Genomic DNA, 21,099 nt, shown 5'->3' with positions numbered 1-21,099 from the left:
AGTTTGTATGGATCCAATATAGAAAAAAGAAATAATTTCCTGTGTTTTCTTTTTTTAGCCTTCTGTTGAGTCTTCAAGCCCAGGTAAATATTTTTACTATTTCCTAAACTTATGAGGGAAAAGGGCACCCTTGAAAAATTCTTCTTGCTGATCTCTTCCAGACAGTCACCCCAGATAGTAATTTGCTGAGTAAATTAGTGGCAGTATTGGTTTAAGCTCCTCTAGCCTGTGCCAGCAGCAGTTTTTGTGGGGTCAGGTACTGCTCTCACTTACATAGTTATACAACTGCTTTTATACACAACAACGGCAAAAACAAAAGCAGCAAGAAAAACGGTGCTTTATTCCTCACTGGATTACTAAAAATGAGGGGTTTCATGACTTGTTTTAAAAGCTGCTTATTTTCTGATGTACCAGTATCTCGGTGTTACTGGATATCTAATAATTAGCATAAGTGTAAATCATGATTTTTAAAAAAGAAAGAAAGAAAAAAAACATCTTTACTGCTACTCTACATGGTGTTATTTATTTCACAAGTTTTGTCATCATACTGGTTGGACAACTTCCCAATAGTTGCTATAGCTGGACTGCCATTGTCTCTTGGATTCTTTTTTTTTTTTTTTCCTTAGATAAACATTTTTTGTAGTTTTAAGTGTTTAGATAATAAAATATAGTTAACCCTTCCTCCCTCCTGCACCCTTAGCATGAATATAGTCTTCAAGCTTTGGAAAATAAAAACTAAATTGTCCAAGGAGACACGTGGACAAATATTATCAGAGCTAGAATTAGAAATCAGGTACTGCTAAATTATATCCAAGTGCTGCATCTGCCAAACCGCTCATCCATTCATTTATTTTTTTGTTGTCACAAAATATAACCAGACTTTTCTACAAAGAGCTGTGAAAAATGCATGGGGAAAATAACTAAGGAGTCCACATCATATATAAAATGCGCGTAACTCTGAAGCTTACTTGAAGTTTAGATTTTGAAAAGTTATAAGGCAGCCTCTTTGTAGTTGTAAACAAGAATGCTTGGAAAGGAGCAAAGAAACAACTGCCCAAGCTTATATTTTTATGAGTATTTCTGCTCTCAGTAGGACGGACTTCTGATTATGTAGGAGTTAAGTCTTCAACAACAGAGCGTTGTGCAAGTATTTAACTAGGGGCCTGATGTCCACATTTGTAGTACCTTGCGAATTGACTGGATAACTTCTAGTTCTTTTTTCCGTGATCTCTTATCAGCTAAAAACCAGCTTTCCTCTCCTCTGAATAATATGATTGGCTTTCCCCAAGATAAGTGAATTAGGGATTTTGAAGATACTTCAATCTCTCAGGATAATTTGAGTATAAAAATGTCACCAAAATAAAAAACTAAACTATCTGAGGCCATGATCTAACTAAAAAAAAATCTTTAAAATGTTTTCTATCAGGAGGTTCAGCAACATCTGATGACCATGAATTTGATCCATCAGCTGATATGCTGGTGCATGACTTTGATGATGAACGGACATTAGAAGAGGAGGAAATGATGGAAGGAGAAACAAACTTCAGTTCTGAAATAGAGGATCTTAACAGGGTAGGTAGCATTAAGTAGTCATAAAACATAACCACAACCCACAGTCTTGCACAAAAACATGTGCAGGCTTTTTCTCCTCAATCTGGGACAAAACCAAAAAAATGCCCCCAAAACAGTGGTAGGTAAATAATATAGAGGGGGGAAGGGGCCAAGCTAAATTTGCAATTCTTAAAGGGTGGGACAAAAAAACTGGTATCTAAATATTTAATAATGTGTAATTCCGTGCTTGTGTAGTTTCTCTATATATACTGGTACAGGACTTGCATTTTAGAGCTAATATAAATTAATGTTTGCTCTGACTAAACTTGCATGTTCCAGTGTTACTGTTCTTAACAAATACCTGCGCTCAATTAGAGCATATAGGTTTCACTTCAGTAGCAATCCCATTATTTTACACTTACATTTTTTTATACAGACATTCATATAATAATTCAGTGAAGCAGGTAGTATCTTCATTTTTAAGACAGAGGAAACGGAAACAGATTAATTGGTTTGCTCAAAGCCATGTAGTTGAGTTGTCAGGAGCGCTGGATCAGAACTCCCAAATATTGGTAATAGTGTTAAATAGATCTTAAAATGTGTATATTCTGAAATAACCACATAAGATTTACTTGGGGTTTGAGTTTCTGCTGTCACTTATGTCTGCTTTAAATTACTCCTCTGTCAGGAATAATATTCCTAAGCTACAAAGTATGGCCAAAGTATCTATGGTTTAGATACTGCCTGTGACCTCTTTGGCTGAAAAAGCTTCCAGACCAGATCATTAATAATCCTATTTGGTGTAAGCGATTATACCCATATGACATTAAATTAATTTAGTGCATTTAATCTACACTTCAGATGTAAATTATTTCTTGCAGTTAGTTTCAGGCTTGATATTAAAATGTAAATGTAAAGATAAATAAATTGTTAATCTAAAAATGCTTCATCTCGCTTAAATGGGAAATGGGATTCCACATCTATCTCATATAGTCCTTAAGTTGAAAGTACATGTTTTTTTCCTCATATTTTGTAAAGAGTCAACATCCGATTATGTAATTTTATCACCACATTACAATGCTTTGTTTATAATCGTATTTCAACATCAGTTTATTCCCTCATATCCTAGCTGTAGGGGCTGCAATTCTATAATTTTTCCACATTTCAGGTATTTTTGTAGTAAGGAGAGTGAGCAATGTTAACTTCAATTCAAATTGCTCCATGTGCTATCCATCTCCAGAGGTTTTTTTTGCAAATTGACATTGAATCTTACTGTCAAGTTATAGGGATATTGCAGGGAGAGCTTTTCCTGAGCCTCAGGTGCTTCCACGCCAACAGGGCCTTGCTAGAGCCCTGGAGTTGCTTCTGTGTCTGGGATAGCAGGCCATGCATCAAAGCTTATTTTTTCTCTGTTTTTTTTTAATTTTTTTTCAATCATACCCATACTTAGATGTGGATGGTAGACACCCTAAGCCTCAAAACTGTTGTCAAGACAAGTGCTATCCTGCCTTTGCCTTCCCTAGTCATTTAGAGATATTCCTTCGAATTTCTTCCTAGGCTGGGAATGTGCTGGATTTGCTAGTTGGGCTCCTTCAGAGCCCAAGGGACGGTCAGGCGAGCAAAGGAGTGCTTGAACCTGAGTTATATAACAACTTCAGAGTGGTGTAGCCATAACGCCTGCCTCTGAGGGTAGGGAGCTTCTGCACTCATTGGCTGCAAACCTGGTGAATCTGCAGTACGTTAGAATTTGGGGCTGAGCAGTGCCCTGCGTTTGCAAGTGGGTGTATGTGTATACATTTTATTTTTTTTTGTAAATGACAGCAGTTTGTCTCTCTCTTGAGACCTGAAGTCACCCTCTGTGCCGCTGTTGTAGGTGGAAAAAATATAGTTCTCTGAGAGCGTAGTTGAAAGGAATCAGAATTACTGGAGTTGGTTCCTTGAAAGGTAAGAATATTTTGGGGACAGAAGAGCTATCTGGAATGTGATGGAGCAGCCTGTGCCTGCTCATATCCAGGTGTATTCAGTAATAGAATATTCTCATGTATGAATATCCATATTGGATCTGACCTAATCCTGGCTAATCCAGTATTCTTTCTACAACAGTCCAGGAGATAAAGTGATCAGGAGGGTGATGATTTTTTGTTTGTTTTTCCTCCCCACAGCAAGGCACATCTCCTGTGTCCTGAGCATACTCTGATGCTGCAGTTTTTCCCACATGCAGGAAACTGGCTGCATAATTCCCAACAGAGGGAAACTGTATTCACTCTCCTTGGAAATTAGTGGCTAGGCCCTACCAATTTGCAGAAAGTTATAGTTTTCTCCTACTCTTAGCCAAGCTGGCTAAAAAAAAAGGCATCAGCTGGAGGGAGTGATAGGGGGAATTTGTTGACTGTGGGCCCTGGCTCTTCACCTTTGTGCTGTCCTGTCCGGTCAGGGCTGCTGACTGGTTTGCCCTGCCGTTTTGGATAGGAAGCAGTGAGCAGTGGCAGGGTGCTGTACACAGTGCCTCCCTCCATAAATACTAAACTCGGAATTTTTGTAAGCCTTAAATGCTTGTATTTAAATATTTGCAAGCCTTTAACCACCTTTTCCATTTGTCATTCCTCATAATCTCTTGGTTTCTCCTTTTGGGTCCTTCTTTTCACGGAGGACTCTTGGGTTGCACTAGGGACATGCACCAACATCCTATCCCCTTGAACTATTGGGAGCAAAAGCCAGCAGCAGTTATTTGAGGAAGGCTGTAGAGCAGGGCAGTGTTTCCCCAGATACTCTCGCAGCCTCCAGCAGGCTGCAGTTGAGATGCACCTGGGACAGATGATGTCTCTTCGTCTGTGATGCTTCTCCCTCCACCACAACAAATCTGTCCAGTTGATTTTTAACCTTGCAACCTTAATGTCTGCAAGGCATATGGCAATGTTGCAAAATTTAAGTTCATTTAGTTTGACGATTTTTTTTAATCCTATTTTTGTTCATTTTAATGGTTGCCCCCATTTTGTTCCTTCTCTGCTTATGATGTAGTTCACTGTTTTATTGCCCCTCTACACTTACCTTTTCTGCAGATGGAGGAACCTTTTCTAGTTTTAGGATTTTTATTAAAACAATGCAGAAATCACCATTTGATACTTAAAGCATTTTTGTCTTGGAGAGTTGCTGGCACTTGGAGCTTTTTGAATTATAATGGGGTATGTCAAGTTAAGAGACTCTACCTCAGAAAACCTCATAAAATGTTCTAAATACAATACAATTTTTCTGTGGAACAGATGGCAATATGCCTGTTACATTATTCTCACATACTTACAAATTGTAGTAGTATTTTTCTAATTCTCAGTCTGTATGTTCAAATGGAATAGCAGTGGGGAATGCTGAATTACTTTTCAAAATGTACTGGAGAACATTTGTTTGGGAATTGTGATTATGTTTTTTTTCTGACAGCTGCACTATAAGGTTTGAATTAAGATCACAATCCTGTCTGTTGTCAGTGTAAAAAATAAATTCCCTGCCTCTAAGCGTTTGTTCCGTAAAGCGGTATGGTAGGACCAAGAAGTCAAGAAGGAAGGTGAGAAGATTGAGGTGCATGTGGTCTGCATCTACTGTGTATGGAGCTCCAAAGACTGGACCAGCTCTGTTCTTTGAAATAAAATAGCATAAACAGCAACTGAACCCTGATAACCCCGTGGTGTGTTCATTTTCATGAACCACAACTAACAACACTGGTCTTTTGTAATTGATATTATTAGTGTGTTTCAGGAAAATTGCATTTTCTTGGAGAAATATCCAGTGCTGGACAGTTTGTAAAAGAGTTAATTGGAGGTAGTGTAGGGTCAGCAGGCAACTACGAAATCTGATTATCAGCCAGGACTTAAACTGCTACTAAGTAGGGTTGCAAACAGGCATACACCTCGGGATGGCAGACACAGGAGGAGATCCGAGGGGAGGGGTAGTTCTAAAACCTCTCCAAAAGTTTCTGCTCCAAAAATCTCTTTAGGGAAGCCACACGCTGCCCTGGCAGGCTGAATACTGAGCTATTAGATGTGATTAAGTGATTTGCAGACCTGGCAATTAATAGTTTGTATTAATAATGTGCATGCAATTGATAACTGTTCTGGAGCCAGTAAACCTGAGAACTTCCTATATCATTTAAGATAGTTTGTCCAGAGTGGATCAACCTTCTAAATATATTCACGTGTGCACGTATTTTTGTGGGTTTGCTTCCAACTCTGTTTTTGTATGCAGCTAGCTTAAAAGCTTCTTTTTTTTTTCTTTTTAAATGAGGAAATGAGTATATATCTGTAAACACTGCCATCTTTACCTGAATATTTTTCCTATATACCTAATATTTTTGTTTGTTTGAAGCAGAGGGATAGAGAAGTGCATTTGATTTGTGTCATTTTTTACTGGGGGCCGGGGTTGTAGGACAGCACCCAACCAACCCTACATGTCAACTCCCTCGTGACTCCCCTAAAAAAAATTTAGCTCCATGTTCAAGGCAGATAGTGCAAGTTCTGGTCCTTGTTCTGCTGACTTTCTGGAAACACTGCACAAAGCACTGCCTTGCACTAGGGCAAGGTGCTGCCATGCTTCATGGTGCCTACAACACCTATCAGCATCCTGTCTGTCTGGATGAAGCTGTTGCTGCAGTCTCACACCGTGTGTGCTGCTTCTTCCATAAATATGTGCAAAATACTGTATTTTTTCAGGTAGTTTTAATGGAAGGAAAAAAAATAACAAACCCTCTCAGCTACCATTCCAGCCAGGAGAGCGTTCACCCCATGTCTGTGCTGCAAGTGGATGGTGCCTGGTCCACGTGTCCTATTTGGCTGCCACGGGAGTTAATTAACCTCGTTTCTACCACTCTTTTTCCCAAGATCGCCTTGGGTGCCAGCTGGATGGTTTCTCTTGGTGGCCTCCAGTCTCCAAAGCGTGTAACTAACTTAAATACTCTCCCCTCCAAGCTTTTAATTCCAATTAGGCATTCATTTTAGAGAGGACGTTTTTAGTAGACCTGATGGTGTATTTTTTTTGCTGGTTCATGTTTAAAGTGCACACTTCCAATCTGTGGAGCAGGTATGAAATATTGTCTTAAAATCTCAACATTTGTTTGGCTGTTTCTCAGGAAAGTGATATGCCAATCCAGGAGCTACTTAGCCTTTATGGCTACGATGGAACCATTCCACTGCAAGAAGATGATGACGACGATGAAGATGACGAAGAGGAAGAGGAGGAGGGAGAAGATGATGATGATGTTGATAACGATGACAACAGTGGCTGTAGTGGAGAAAACAAAGTGAGTGTTTGCACTGATTTGGAGCTTACTTTCATTCAGCCATTCTGTACTAGGCAGCTGTTTAAGGTGCCGCATCACAGCAGGAATAATTCACAGTATAGCTGATTTTAGATACTTTGTGTACTGTATTCTAATGTTTACTCTTAATTATCCATCAGTATTTCTTTTAATTTCATCTGCATCGTTCTACACTGTCACTGAAACAAATTACAGTGCATGTATGCCTACAGTATTGTGAAAAAGGGGATCATAATAGTGTTTTGGAAATACTGTTTGACTTTGAAACTTAAGTGCCTAAGAGTACATTTATAAATATACCTGAATACTTGTTTTGAGGTGAAAAAGCTCATCTACTGAAACTGAAGTGAGGAATCGAATTCAAAGAAGTCTCTAGAGTGCTGGAGGCTGCTGCTAGTTTTCTTACTGTAGATTGTATTTTTAGAAGTAGTGGTAATTGTCCTGATTGTAAAAGTTACATAGTTAATGAGAGAAAAAAAAAGTAGTTAATGAAATCTAATAATGCAAATATTTTTTGCAAAATGTATGGCCATGAACTTGGCAGCTTCTGTCCTGTGCGCTCTTAAATAAATCCAATTTTAGAAGAATCTCTACTGCTTGGCTTTTTTATACATATTCATAATAATGGTGACCTGTGAGGGGCACAGCTGTAACTTCTCCATTATTGGTGGCACTCAGGGTTGCTTCCTGAATTGCAGTGTAATATTGAAACCTTTGTACTCCCTTTGTACTGGCACCCCCAAAAAAGCCTAAGCATTAATAAAAGTGCTATTACCTAGCCTGGATTTTAAAAGTATACATTTTGTCCTTTCATTTCTTACCCATTTTTGAATGCAGGAAGGAGACACAATGAGATAACTGATTTGGAAAATTAAGTTGTTATGATTTATGAGCCCCTTTGATAAATGTTGTAAACGGTTGCTATCTGTTCAGGTTGAATAGTTCAAAAAGAAGAAAGTTACGTAGCTGCTTCACATTAGGAAAGTTTCAAGAGGCTGTGGGGGGAACTAACGGAACATGAAGAATGCAAAATTAGACACAGATTAATTTAGTAGTGCAAATTTAGTGGTACTCCTGAAGTCTCATTTCCTTCTTGTGTCCCTGCTTCTTAATTACTGCCTGTCACAGCTTCCATCTTCTATGTGTTCTGGCCCATCTCAGCACTTCTGCAGATCTGTTACTAGCTTTTTTTTTTTTTTTTCCTCTTAAGATGCTGCTGATTTTTTCTCCTAGATGGATAAAATCTCAGCCTGTCTCACCGCAGAGACATTTGCAGCATCAGCTTTGCCCCTGCGCAGGGGACGCAGAGCGTTGCTCTGCTCCCATCAGCAACAAAACATCTCCCTCGTCCCAGCCTGTTCCGCAGGAGCGGCACGAGAGGGATTGGGGAGGCCACGCGGCACGCCAGGAGGAGAGCTCCACAAACCCTTGCGTGAGCTTCGCAGGGATCCCTGGAGTCATGTTATAAATCATTCGTGCCTTCTCTGCAAGTGCCACCCTCTGTACATGCTTAGCTAGTGATACTGCACTCGCCTGTCTTCTATTTTTAATCTGCTTTAAGCTGCGCATGTGATAATACCCTGGCGTGCTGTTAAAGGTACATATAAACATTTGTACTGGTGCCTCCGTATTACACATGCAAGTACGAATGCTCACAACATACTCATAAAATGCATAAATGCACTGGCAGCGTGCATAATAGAAAACATTAATGTGATTTTTAATGATTATCACTTTAATTTTCCTCAATTCTGATAATACCTATTTTTGTTTTTTTTCTAACACAAAAACGTCTCTGACAAACTTTTCATCTTTTAATGATTCAATGAAATACACAATCGAGCATGTTGATATGCTAATTCTGTGGGATTGAACCACACTATTGACTTGTATTTTTTATGAAAAATGACTCAAGAAATGTAGCCCACTGAATTCCTATCATCTTCATTGAAAATTTATAAGGGAAGGTTTAAAGGAAGGTAAAATTTCAGGACAGTAGTTGCCAAAAAAAAAAAAAAAGCAATTACTTTACCCAGCATAGCTTGCCTTCTCCCCCAGTATCTTTGTTTTTATAAGAGCAAATTTTAGAAGGTTGAGGAAGAGAACCTCCTTTCTCTGATGAAGAAAAGTACTTGGCTTCAAATAAATACAGCATTCCATTCCAGTTTTTGAATGAAAACTTTAAGGATATGTTTGATGTAAAAGCAAAAATGTGGTATTTAGTTCTGGTCCATGTTTTTGACATATTTTACAGTCTGTCGAATCTGATATGCTTAAAATCCAGGTCAAAAAAAAAAAAAGGCATTTCAACATTTACTATGGTTTAGTCTGGACAGCAACAACCTCCACAGTCACTTGAAGTTAGGCACAGACTATCTGGTTTTGATAGGTTGGCATTTGGGAGGAAAATATTGCCAAAATGGTATTTGTTTTACAGAAGGTAAAACTGATTTGCTTTTGTGTATTTAAGGAGGAGGCCATAAAGGATTCATCTGGTCAGGAAGATGAGACACAGTCATCTAATGAGGACCCAGCACCATCTGTTGCTTCTCAAGATCCACGGGAGATAATTCGCCCTCGTCGATGTAAATATTTTGATACAAGTATGTACAGTTTCATACTAAATACAGCCACCTCAGTGTAATTGACTTCTGCTTATTAACAGCTCTAATTACCATCATATTCTGTTTCTCAAACACACATCTAGATGCTGGCAGGCATTTGTTTGCTCTTTCCTACCACTACTCTTCATTAGCATTACCCTGCAAATAAAGGGCAACAAAAATTCCTATTTTTAGCGGAATGCTAATCTGCTCACCAGATGAGGGACCCTGTGCAAGGGCACTAGGTATTACCTACCTTATTACAACAAAGGATTAAGTGTGATTGATATTTTAAATTTCTACAGGTTTGGAAAAGCACAGTCTCAGGCAAGTCCTCTCGTTACATTACTCCTAGTGTCACAACTGTTTGGTTTATGAATTTGCGTGATGATTTTAATAAATACTCCGTGGTGGAATCTGTAAGTCTTACATAGCTACACGCTGAAAATGCAGCACCTCCTTAGGGTCTTGGGAGCCTGGCTGCTGAGCGTGGTGCTGCCTTGGATTCCCAGCAGGAGCAGGTGAAAATCCCTGCTGGCAGGGAATGCTCCACTGCAGCCGGTCACTGCAGTGGCAGCACAGCACATGCATCCTCACTGGAAGAGGTTGACAATCCTGGTGAATGAGAAAATAAACAACATTTCCTGGAAATAAAGTAAAAAAAAAAAAAAAGGCAGTGAAATCTGAAGAAGGCAAAAAGACTGTTAAGCCTGAACTAATGAAGGTGGAAATAGCCAAGAAGAAAATCTACTTGAAAAAATCCACGTTTGCTGCTACTGCCAGTATTGTGAACGGATTTTTTCCCTATTGTTTTGTTTAGGATGTGGTTTTTCAGGCATCTGAAACCATTGATCTAGTTGTGTAGCTGTCCCCTTAGACTTCTGCGGCAGTCCTACTCTACAGGATATGAACCTCTCAGTATCGTGCTATCACCTGAGCCATTTGCACAGCAGATACCTTCCTTGGGTAGAGCTGATGGTTGCTAATGTTTGAATTCCTACAGTCCTCTGTTTTAGCAAGTGAAATTCAAGGCAAAAGTTAATTACATTATCTTCTACTGGATACTTATTAGCCCTAACATTGTAGAGATACATTTTTCCAATGTGTTGTTTATATTAACGCAGAAATTCCAAGGAACCTTAGCTGTGCAGGGATTTGAACCAAGAAATTTGCAAACAAATTAACTCCATTTTTTAGACTTCAGTGTAATGCAAGTGTATTACATTGCTTTGGTGGGTTTTGCAGTGTTCAGCTGTGTACAGAATGTAATTTAATGTGCAGATCTTTTTAGGTTTTGACATGCTATACATAAACTTATTGCTTTCAGTACCTTGTGAAGCTACTCCATATTGTAAAAATACTAAAGCTTTATCCTAAATAATTTGCATTGAATACTGCTGTGCATCCCAGCAGTGCATCTAAGCCTCCTAAATCCCCATAAGACTGAGAAACTCATATGTGGGGATTTCTTTCATGTTGTGCTCTGGTGTGCCTTTTGCTGAAGGAAGAGAGAGCAACAGTAACTGAATAGGAGCTCACTGAAAATAATGGTGAAATTGCAAATGAGTTTGATTTCTGTCTGAACGCACACATAAAAATGCTTTGAGAAAACAATAGATTCGAGTGTGGACCATGTCAGCTACTTCAAAGCTGGGTGAAGGAAAGGCAGTTTTATTAGGAGGTATTAAAGTTGTTCAAGTATTCATTTGTGCCTTCCTTTTTCCTACCCTGTTCCTACCCTGTGCGGGCTCCCCCATAGCTCGTTCCGGGTAAACGTTTCCTCGTTTTCTTGCAGACAGTGAAATAGAAGAGGAATCCGAGGAAGATGAAGATTATATTCCATCAGAAGACTGGAAAAAGGTAAATATTAAGGGCTGCTAAAAATATCCCATGAATGGTGAGTTAATCTGTCACATAGCAACTTTCAGCTCTGTGGATTACCCAATTCCTCTCCTCTTTTCTCCCACAAAAATAAGAGCTTTGACAGGGGTGAGTGTTCAAAAACCTCCCCAATAGAAAACATTCCCATGTAGTTTCTGTTTACTCTTTCTTTAGCTTTCAAACAATGAAAATTTTAAAGAATTTTAAAAAATATGGTCAGAGTCTCATTCTGTAACAAAAAAATAAAAATAAAGGCACAGTTGTGATTGCTTTACCTTTTGCTTCTATTATTTCAAAACAGGAAATCATGGTGGGCTCTATGTTTCAAGCTGAAATTCCAGCTGGCGTGTGCAAATACAAAGAGAATGAAAAAGGTGAGACTTAACACTACTGTCATTATCAAAATGGTTGATTTCACTTGCCAATGGAGAAAAAAAAAAGATTTATTTGACTGATATCATGTTATGACAAAATAAAACAGCCTCTTCAAGTGAAAGATAGAACCATGATCTCTAACTCTTGTTAGGCTGTACTTTGCTGTCACAGCTCCAGACTTGGGAAGGGAAAGCAGGATTATGTTCCTGGACTGCTGAGCCCCTATGGACCTGTTGCATTCTAATTTGCTAATTTACACAGGGTTTTCATGTAGACTCTGTTATCCTCTTCACCTGCTATATTGAGTTTTGATGAAAGAAAATAATAAAGAAATTATATTGCTGGAATGGAATTAGCATATTGAAAGGAGAGAAATGGCCACAACAGCTTTGATTTTCACATTTACTAACCCTTCAGTCAATATTAAATAACATATTATTCTGTTTTCAGGGTATTTCCCAGGAACTTTTTATTTTCCCTTGCAACCAGAGCCTGTAGCTGTCTGCTGTCAGTATTACCAAGGCAGGAAAGGCAGGCCTGGTTCCTACCCAAGTGCGTGCATGAGAGAAGCAATTTTCCCTGCTGATTCAACCCCTTACTCAGAATTTGTTTACACTGCAATCAGTTTGAGACAGCAGCGTTTGTGGTTTTATATAAACTAGCTTAAAACTAGCTGGCACAAAACTGTTCCTTCCTGGAATTTGAGTCAACACTGAAATAGTGGCAGTTGTCTTGCATTAAGCTCCAGGTTGTGGCCATGCTGTAGCTTGTGCTAGCTGGAAACTCTCTGGAAGGAGCTGATGCTGCCTTGGCTTAGAGCAGGCCATGCTGAACCTGGCACGTTCAGCCAGCTGGAGTAAACTCAGAGAGGATGAAGAGAAGGTAGTTTAAAACTATGTGAGAAGTCCAGAGTTTCCATTAAAAACAAACCTGGAGTTCCCAGAAAAATTATTTAGCTAACTTGTTCACTTAAATGGCATTTAAACTTTGTATTACATAGTTTGAAAGTGCTTGTTGGGTACAGAATGTGAAGTTTTAGACCTTAGGTTCCTTTGCTCTACCTGCCAGCATTCCTTTCTTCCTTGTGGATTCTAGAGACACATTCTAACATTATTCCCAGGACTGAAGGGATTTATGGCTCACTTGCACTACCTCAAGTAGCCCTGATGTTCCATCTACGCGTTAATTTTATTTTTGTATTTACGCAGAAAAGATCACAGAGAAAGTTGTTTGTTTTTTCAGAAAATTTCTCCATGCTAGAACTGTATCTTTGGTTTTTTGTTGTTGTTGTTGTTTGTTTGTTTGTTTGTTTGACTGAGTAGAGCTCAGGATTTAGAAAATGGAGATAGAAATCAGGTACCTGTTAATTATATTTTAAAACAAAATCTCACAGTGCAATTGTAATTATATCTGTGATTAATAGTTTGGCTGTAAAACCAACCAGTAAGACTATCCATTCTGGGAAAAAAAATACAAAAAGAGCAAATTAGAAAATACCTGCTTTTTTTAGCTGTTAATAAGTAATTTATATGCTGTACTGCTACTGTCTAAATATAGAGCTTGAACTATGCATTCAGTAAGTTCAGAGATTCAGTAAATTGTACTTTAGTGATCGGTCAACTGCTCTTACTGGTATTTGCTTTGCCGTAAATGGCTTCTGGCCTCCAACAATAAAAAGATATAGCTGTTTTATGCATTGCAGTAACCTACATAAGAGTTTTTTGTGGTCTTGTCCTTTGTAGAGCTGAGAGCCTACGTCACAGGCAAAGTGTGTTGAGGAGAAAGTCACGTTTTCACTAGTCATCCTAGGGCCTCGTCTATCTTTGTAGCCCAATAGGTTTTTACATACTCTGCCACTTCCTTGCCATTTTGCTGTGTTTTGGATGAAATTTTTGACTTTGCCTTAAAATCAGTTATCATCTCATCTCCAGTTCTGATTCTAGTTTTATTTTTAATAACTTGAATAATTTCACTGTATTTTATCATACTGCTCTTTTAAATTTGAAGAGCCACAGGCTAGTCGGGGAACATAGGGGGTAATTCAGAGCATAGACCATTTGTCCATGTTCTTCCCATTAATTTCAGTTTACTAAAGCTTTTCTGATCTGAAATCTTATTGAAAAGTTCTGAGAATAAAAAATAGCGATTTGGTAGTATTAAATTCTTATTAAATGTTTTCTACCTGACTGATCCGAGTGGTCTCCGAAGAAAACAACAGCATCTAGAGCTCTGATGATACCAGCCATGTCACGGCGGTGCAAGGCAGAGATATTTTAGCTTTCCTTTTTACTTTGTTTCTTGCCTGTGGCTAATCCAGTGTATGAAAACGATGACCAGCTGCTGTGGAATCCTGACTTCTTGCCAGAAGATAAAGTGATTGAGTTCCTAAATGAGGCCTCGAGGCGTACGGGTGATGAGAAAGGCCTAGATGCAATTCCTGAAGGATCGCATATTAAAGACAACGAGCAGGTATATAAGAATAACCAGGATTTGTAGTACAGTTTTACAGGATGTATTGTATCTTTGTTCTCTTTTACTCCCAGGCCTTAAAATTGGGCTTGAAACTGTTTTATTCTTACGACAATAGATGGTGGTTATTTTTTTCTGTCAACAAACACAAAATATGGGGAATCTCACTGTTAACTTAGGCTTAATGTTGCTTTATGCAGTAATGCATTATTTTATGCATAAATAACTGTGTATACATGAGTTCTGCTCTATTACATTGTTTTTAAATTTTATGAATGCCTACTTTTTTTTTCCTTTGTACAACCCCCTCATGCATTTTACAAATGTAAAGTGGATGAGAATATTAGATATTTGGAAATGGAAACAGAGGGAGTAAAAACATCTTTGCTCCGTTTTAAATTGTAAATGTCCATTTTATTTATTCAGATTATTTTAAATCTTTTTTGAACAGTGTTCAGTGATACATTAATGATGCTTCTGTGATATAACATAAAATGAGTGGTGTTGATAATGTTAAATGTATGTCTTTTACCTTTTCAGGCATTGTATGAATTGGTTAAGTGCAATTTCGATACTGAAGAATCATTACGAAGATTGAGATTTAACGTGAAAGCAGCCAGAGGTGAGGATGTGCTAAGTGTTAAATTTATACTGTCCATCTCAGTTTGTTTGTCATGTGGGTGATGGGCTTTGCAATCAGGCAGCTCAAAATACTTTATTAGAGCAGGATTGCATGGAAGCGTTACGTGCCCGTTTCAATGCAACCTTTAGTGCATCTCTAACATTTTCTGAGAAGCAGTATAAACAGGTACATGGCCAAATACACCACTGTAAATTGCCTTTCTTTGAACAGAGCTTGGTGTTTGTATTTGTGGCTTAATAACACGTTAAAGTGACTTCTTATCAGCTAAATTGTACATTTCTTGAGTATATGGTGCATTGTTCTTCCAGATCTCTCCACTCATTAAATTTAATGAAGGGAACATGTATAAAATGAAACAATTCACAATCCTAATTAAAGGAAATTGAGCGTCTACACATTTATTAAAAAAAAAAAAGCGTAACACTAAAAACCCTCTGCTTTTGAAGCAGTTTTTGGAGTTTCTAGTATTTCTTGGGTTTATGTTGACCTTTCTTTTGTCCTCAACAGAACAGGACAGACTAAGAAAAGGCACGTGTTATTTTCCTTGCACACTGATCTGTTGGCACTGCTTTTAAATATGTGGCTTGTCCAAGTTTACTGTGCAAATTGCAGACAGGGGTGATCAAATCAACAAGATTAGTTCATTCTCCCACTATTTTAATCCTTATTTATTTGTGACCTTAAGAATGGATGAGGCCAAGTTTGTCAAGTTCTTAGAACTGTTGCTAAGAGCTTCTAGGAGTCTGTTTTGGCTTCAGTGCAGCCAAGATTTCTCACACGATGCCAAACCGGAATGCTTAGGCCAGCTCCCACCTACTCACTAGATGGGAGAATTTCCTTTTTTTTTTTTTTACTGTTAAGCAAAACTTCTGGAGATGGGTCTCATTTAGTCAGCAGGTGGCGTAAGGAGCTTAAATATCATGTCTGCAAGCTTTTCTCTTAATCATATTCTTTATTGCATTTCCTTGCTTTAGAAGAATTATCTGTTTGGACAGAAGAGGAATGTAGGAACTTTGAGCAAGGGCTGAAAGTCTACGGCAAGGATTTTCATGTGATTCAGGCAAATAAGGTAAGCACTGGATTTCCTAAATTTCCTCCTCTCTTTTTTGATTAAGGAATGTCATTGTAAATGAAATCGTTTGTATGATTTCATGCACAGATCACTATACTTGCTCCTTTGAATTTATGCTAAATATAGATGTAAGTCCATTTGTCAAAGTCCAGGGTGCTCTGCAGGTGTAACTGTGCAGCCTCGGTTCAGAAAACCTTGCTGTGCACAGACATCTGGGAAGATCTGCATCCCTACTCGGAGATCACTGTAACAAACTTAAACATTTCTCCTGAGACATTTGTTTACAACACCTCAGGATATCTTCAATATTCTTGAAAGTGCAGTTAAACTTTGCAGTTTAATTTGGGGGCCTTTGAAACTCCGTCTCTAGTTTCCAGTATTCCCTTTGTCATGTAAAGCAGCCTTGATTTTAAATTTCACAGTTTTTGATGCTGTGATGCATTTTTTAAGTGCAGCTTTTTGCCAGAAATGCACTTCAATTCACCAGCAGTCTGCATGTGTGACACGTGTTTCCTAGGTACGAACGAGATCGGTTGGCGAGTGCGTTGCATTTTATTATATGTGGAAGAAATCGGAGCGATATGACTTCTTTGCACAGCAGACCCGATTTGGAAAGAAGAAATACAATCTCCATCCTGGTGTAACGTAAGATGTGCTTTGTTTTCACGTGCTCATACATGTTCAATCTAAACCTTTATTTCATGTTGCTCTTACACAAAGCTGAACGACAACCTAGTGATTCTATAGACCCAGTTTGCAGCAGGACAGCAGCCAAGGTCGAGGAAAGCATGCCACTGCATAAAATATAATTTCTAAAGCACTTTTGAGTTGAATTAGGCTAACAATTTGCATTGAACAGCTATTTAATTTAGCTTGTTTTCTGTTTAAATGTTTCACAAACATGTTTCTGCAAATGCCTGGATTGTTTTTAACTACTTAATGTGTTTATGTGAAGGTCACGAGTTTCAGGTGGGCTTTTTTTTAATATATATGCCATAGTATATACATAAGTGTTGTGTTTGGCAAGTGCTCCTGACAATAGAGTACCTGTTTTTGTGCTTACTTTGCTCCTCTACTTACATTGCCCATTCTTCTGCCCTCCGTTCAAATGCTCTGGTCCTACAGCTGGCTCTCCCCTTTTATCATTCTTTTTCCTTATTATTTCTTTTTCTTTTTTTGGTACTGTTTTAGAACATTACATTTTTTAGAACTACGTGTTGACCACCCAAGTAAAATTGCAGGATGACATTAAGGGCTGCCATCTGGCTTTTCTGATACAGAAGCTGTAGCTGGTTACAGAGAGGCATCTAGAACTTATGGATTTTCTTAACAGTTGTCAGGGACTATCCCCCTCCCCCGCCACTTACCTCATCTGTTTTATTTTACCCTGTTTTACCCAAATGAATAGAGGTTTGTGGCTAGTGACTTAAAATATTCTCTGATTTTTTGGAGTTGTTTGCATAAGTTATGTCTGAAGAAATGGCCTTAATGATTGTACTTGTCTATTCTTGAAAGCTATTACAAACAGCCCTGGGAATTTAGAGTGCATCATCAGACCCAGAATAATTGTGTGTGTGTGAGGATATGCTGTTTCTGGTGTTAATCCAAAATAATACTGTACGTAGAAAGGCTTTACCAACCAGTGTTGTTTAAATCTTTCATAAGGGATTTCGTGTAAATGACCTAAAATGCAGGACCGCAGTAGAATTCAGATACAGAAATGTCTCATGTTGAGCTGTGAAGTTTTTCGCTCAACTTTGCTCCTTTCAGGGCTGTATGTGCACGAGCCCGATTTCCTTGGATAGCATGGAGCGCTGCCTCGGGGAATTGGGCACACCAGTCTGCAAACGCCCTCCACAAGGAACACAGCAGCCAGCTGACATTCTGCTGTGCACAGCCCTTGGGGACTCCACATCAGCACAGGCTGAATAGATTTAAGCAGCCAGCAATGGTCAATGCATATAACATAAGATACTAAAATTGTTAACGTTGCAAAATAAGTGTGTGTGTTTCACAGAGACACTAAAATGTGATCAGGACATACATGGCTACTTCAGTAAATATTTTGTACAAACTAAACCAAACCTTTAAGAGCAAAGGCAGTGCTGAACGTGGCGTTTCTGTTGCTCAGAGATTATATGGACCGTCTCCTGGATGAAAGTGAGAGCGCTGCGTCCAGCCGAGCGCCGTCCCCCCCTCCCACCACGTCCAACAGCAGCACCAGCCAGTCGGAGAGGGAGGACAGCACCACCAGCAGCAGCAACCAGAACGGTGAGCGGTGCCCGGGCTCCCAGCGCGCTGCCCAGCCCTTGCAGCAGCCCTGCAGATCACAAGCTAAGAGAGAAGCCCGGCCTTGCCCCTCTACAAACAATCCTGTGTTGGTTTGAAATACTTCCCAGCGGGATAGCAACTTTAAGCTTAAAAATGTTTGAAAAAAAGAACATGTTTGCACTTAGCTAATGGCCGTGTATAGAATATAAATCTCCGCTAGGATCTTGCGTGTAAAAGGTAATTAATCTGTTTTGTAGTGCCAGCTTTGTGAGCAGTTCCGTGCAGGCTGTTTACAAGAACTGTCTGGAGTTTTGCTAGGTGAGAGCTGTGTTTCCGAGCAGGGCACCTCTCTGGCACTCATCTCAGTGAGCTGTTCTGGCCACACTTGGGACATTGAAGGGGTTTCAGGAAGGAGAGGAGAAAAGCCAGGGCCTGATCAGCCCATAGGGCAGAATATCTCAACAGCAGGAGACAGCCGCTCCGAAGATGCTGAAGCAAAAGCACTGGTTTCTGTGACATTTTCAGGGCTGCTGTTGTTTATTAGGTCTTCCTAGTATCGTGGTATGTACATTTATATGAGGATAAATCACTCCTTCATCACACAGCGAGGAGACTGAAACCATAATTGAATTTTGAGTTCAACAAGACTAGTTAAACCTCTGTTTCACTGCTGTACGGCCGATTGCTTATTATGGTTCTGCTGTTGCTTAAGGTTTTGTTCTTACTGTGTGTTTCTGTAATGCAGGGGTGTCCACTAATGGACCGGGTGAGGTAGCGAATAAAGATGAAGCAAAATCTGAAGGACTGCATGTAAATGGACCTTCCAGTGGTAAGAAAACACCCCTCACGGATCAGGATACAAATGGGTATGAAACAGAAAACCTTTCTGCTGACCCTAAAATTGCTCATTCAACTTCAAGAAACGAAAATGATTTTGAAGAAAAAAATGAAAGACCTCTAAAAAGAAGAAGAATTAACAGCAATGGAAAAGAGAGTCCTGGGTCTTCAGAGTTCTTCCAAGAAGCGAACTCGCATGGAAAGCTTGAAGAACTAGAAACTTTGGATGACTGAATAATAGGAGCTGATTTTATTCCTTGGAGTAAATTCTGGGTGTCTAAAATTTTCAGGGTTGATGGGTTACCTTACAAAATTCAGTTCCATGAAACAATCTGTTGAGATTTTTCTAATATCTTTTAGTTGGCTCTTAAGATTTGATTATTTTCCTACTGTTTTTCAGCACCAAAAAACAAATATTCTGTTTCTCAGAGCTCTTAACTGTAGTTGTGAGAACCTTAAGGCTCTTCAACATATTTGAGAAACAAATCAACCTAATACATTAAAGAAACTTTGGTTTATATATACAATATTTACATATTGTACAGATGAACAAAGCATCCTCTCTGAATCAGTGAGCTGGTTCAAATTGCAATTTATTCTGTATTTATGAAATACAGAATTCCAAAATGTACATCCGAGTAGGCATAAAGGCTTTTATTCATTTTAATTGGAAAAGTGATATCCCGTTGCTAAGGAACCCTTATGAATCCTGAAAGTTACGAGCACAACTATTTTTATATATAGAAGTTTTAAAACGTAAATAAATAAACCAAGTCAGGTTTGTATATGTAAAATTGTTGACATCAATGATGTCTTTCCATATTCTTATCTGGGCTAAAGAAATACATTCTGTATTTTTCCAGATTTCTTTGTAGCCTTTGAAAGATTTTTACAGTACTTATGTCTTGATTGAACTGTCCTTTCTTAAAACAAAAGCTTGTATAATTTTCTTAACTTGTACAGTTGGTAAACTTTTATGAGAGAATTGATATCCTGAGTCTAATGTCAGCTTCATTTTATTTTGCTAAAGTCTTTTCTAAAAAAAAAAAAAAAAGAAACCCAAACCAAACCGATCCAATTTTAAAAAATGTTTATTATTCACCACCATGCTGGTTTTTCCTCAGAAGAGTAAACCATTAACATGAAAAATGGTTAGAAGTCATAATATTGTGAAAATTTGAGTTCATATTTCTGTTTTATGGCAAATAGTGATGCTTAGGATTTGTTAAGCATGATGCTTTGCATTGCACAAGTTTTCTTGCTTTTGTTATGCATTTTCTCATTTTATTTCGGAGCTCGGATAAATTTCATGTCAGCCAAATGTTTAAATTTCCTAAATCTGCTCACCAAGATCAGATATTAGATTATTCATTGGTTTATTATCAGGCCATCCAGTGCATTTCACTGAGCACAGGAAGGGGATGGCGATCCTGGCTGTGCCGCTCGGGAAGGGATGTGCAGCTGCTCACCTGGATCCTGCATTTCTGGAAACTAACGGACCCTGCCTGGATGGGAATTTCAGCAGGAGCAGAAACAGCGCATGGAAATACTTGGTACCACATGCAATACCCCTATAGACACACACAGATACTATATACATCTACTTATGTGCACGTGTGCGCATGCACATTCAGTATATGTGCGTGCACGTAAGAGGTGGGAGTAGTTATGGGTAACCATTTTAAGATAAAGTCCTAGAAATTAAATTATTTGTGAATGGGGGAATGTGGGTTTGTGCTCATGTGCCTCCCCACTACCCAAATTCAAAAGCTCTTGGAGCAGGGGCTGCATCCATGAAGCACAAAGATTTTAATCCCAATGTGTTTTAACTTGTTTGTTCTATAAGCCACAGCTACTTATGCTTCTATATTAAAACAGGGAAAAAATGCTCTATCTGTATAACTTATAAACTTACCTTCTCCCACTGTGGCTTTTAAGTGTGCAGTTAATTTTTAATTGGTTATTTTTACTCAAACGATCTTAAACTTTATAGGAGCCTTCAGGATTCTAATTTAAATTGTATAGCTATATGGTTTGAAACTAATTGTCACCTTGACAGAAAACAATTTTTTTTTTCCTTTGGCTTTTCTGACTC

At 38.6% G+C, this 21,099-nt stretch overlaps 1 protein-coding gene across 4 annotated transcripts in view; it reads left to right on the top strand.

Moving 5' to 3' along the window:
* MIER1 (MIER1 transcriptional regulator) overlaps positions 1-20,236 on the top strand; it is a 33,623-nt gene extending 13,387 nt beyond the window's left edge. For 3 of the 4 annotated variants that reach the window (XM_088531959.1, XM_088531958.1, XM_088531957.1), the window contains exons 2-13: positions 59-83; positions 1,427-1,572; positions 6,665-6,835; positions 9,324-9,456; positions 11,252-11,316; positions 11,639-11,711; positions 14,030-14,181; positions 14,722-14,803; positions 15,799-15,893; positions 16,414-16,541; positions 18,028-18,167; positions 18,913-20,236. In XM_088531959.1, coding sequence (XP_088388085.1) covers positions 1,474-1,572; positions 6,665-6,835; positions 9,324-9,456; positions 11,252-11,316; positions 11,639-11,711; positions 14,030-14,181; positions 14,722-14,803; positions 15,799-15,893; positions 16,414-16,541; positions 18,028-18,167; positions 18,913-19,238 — 1,464 coding nt within the window. In that variant the 5' untranslated portion in view covers positions 59-83; positions 1,427-1,473 and the 3' untranslated portion in view covers positions 19,239-20,236. Of the gene's footprint in view, positions 1-58; positions 84-1,426; positions 1,573-6,664; positions 6,836-9,323; positions 9,457-11,251; positions 11,317-11,638; positions 11,712-14,029; positions 14,182-14,721; positions 14,804-15,798; positions 15,894-16,413; positions 16,542-18,027; positions 18,168-18,912 lie in introns of those variants that run through there. The other variant, XM_088531960.1, reaches the window with a different exon arrangement.
* Positions 20,237-21,099: the final 863 nt, after the last annotated feature.

Source organism: Tinamus guttatus, unplaced genomic scaffold (genome assembly GCF_059628265.1).
Source record: "Tinamus guttatus ecotype Peru unplaced genomic scaffold, ASM5962826v1 Tinamus_guttatus_pri_ptg000441l, whole genome shotgun sequence".
In the NCBI taxonomy this organism is placed as follows: domain Eukaryota; kingdom Metazoa; phylum Chordata; class Aves; order Tinamiformes; family Tinamidae; genus Tinamus; species Tinamus guttatus.
This window is presented reverse-complemented; position numbering and strand designations above follow the sequence as displayed.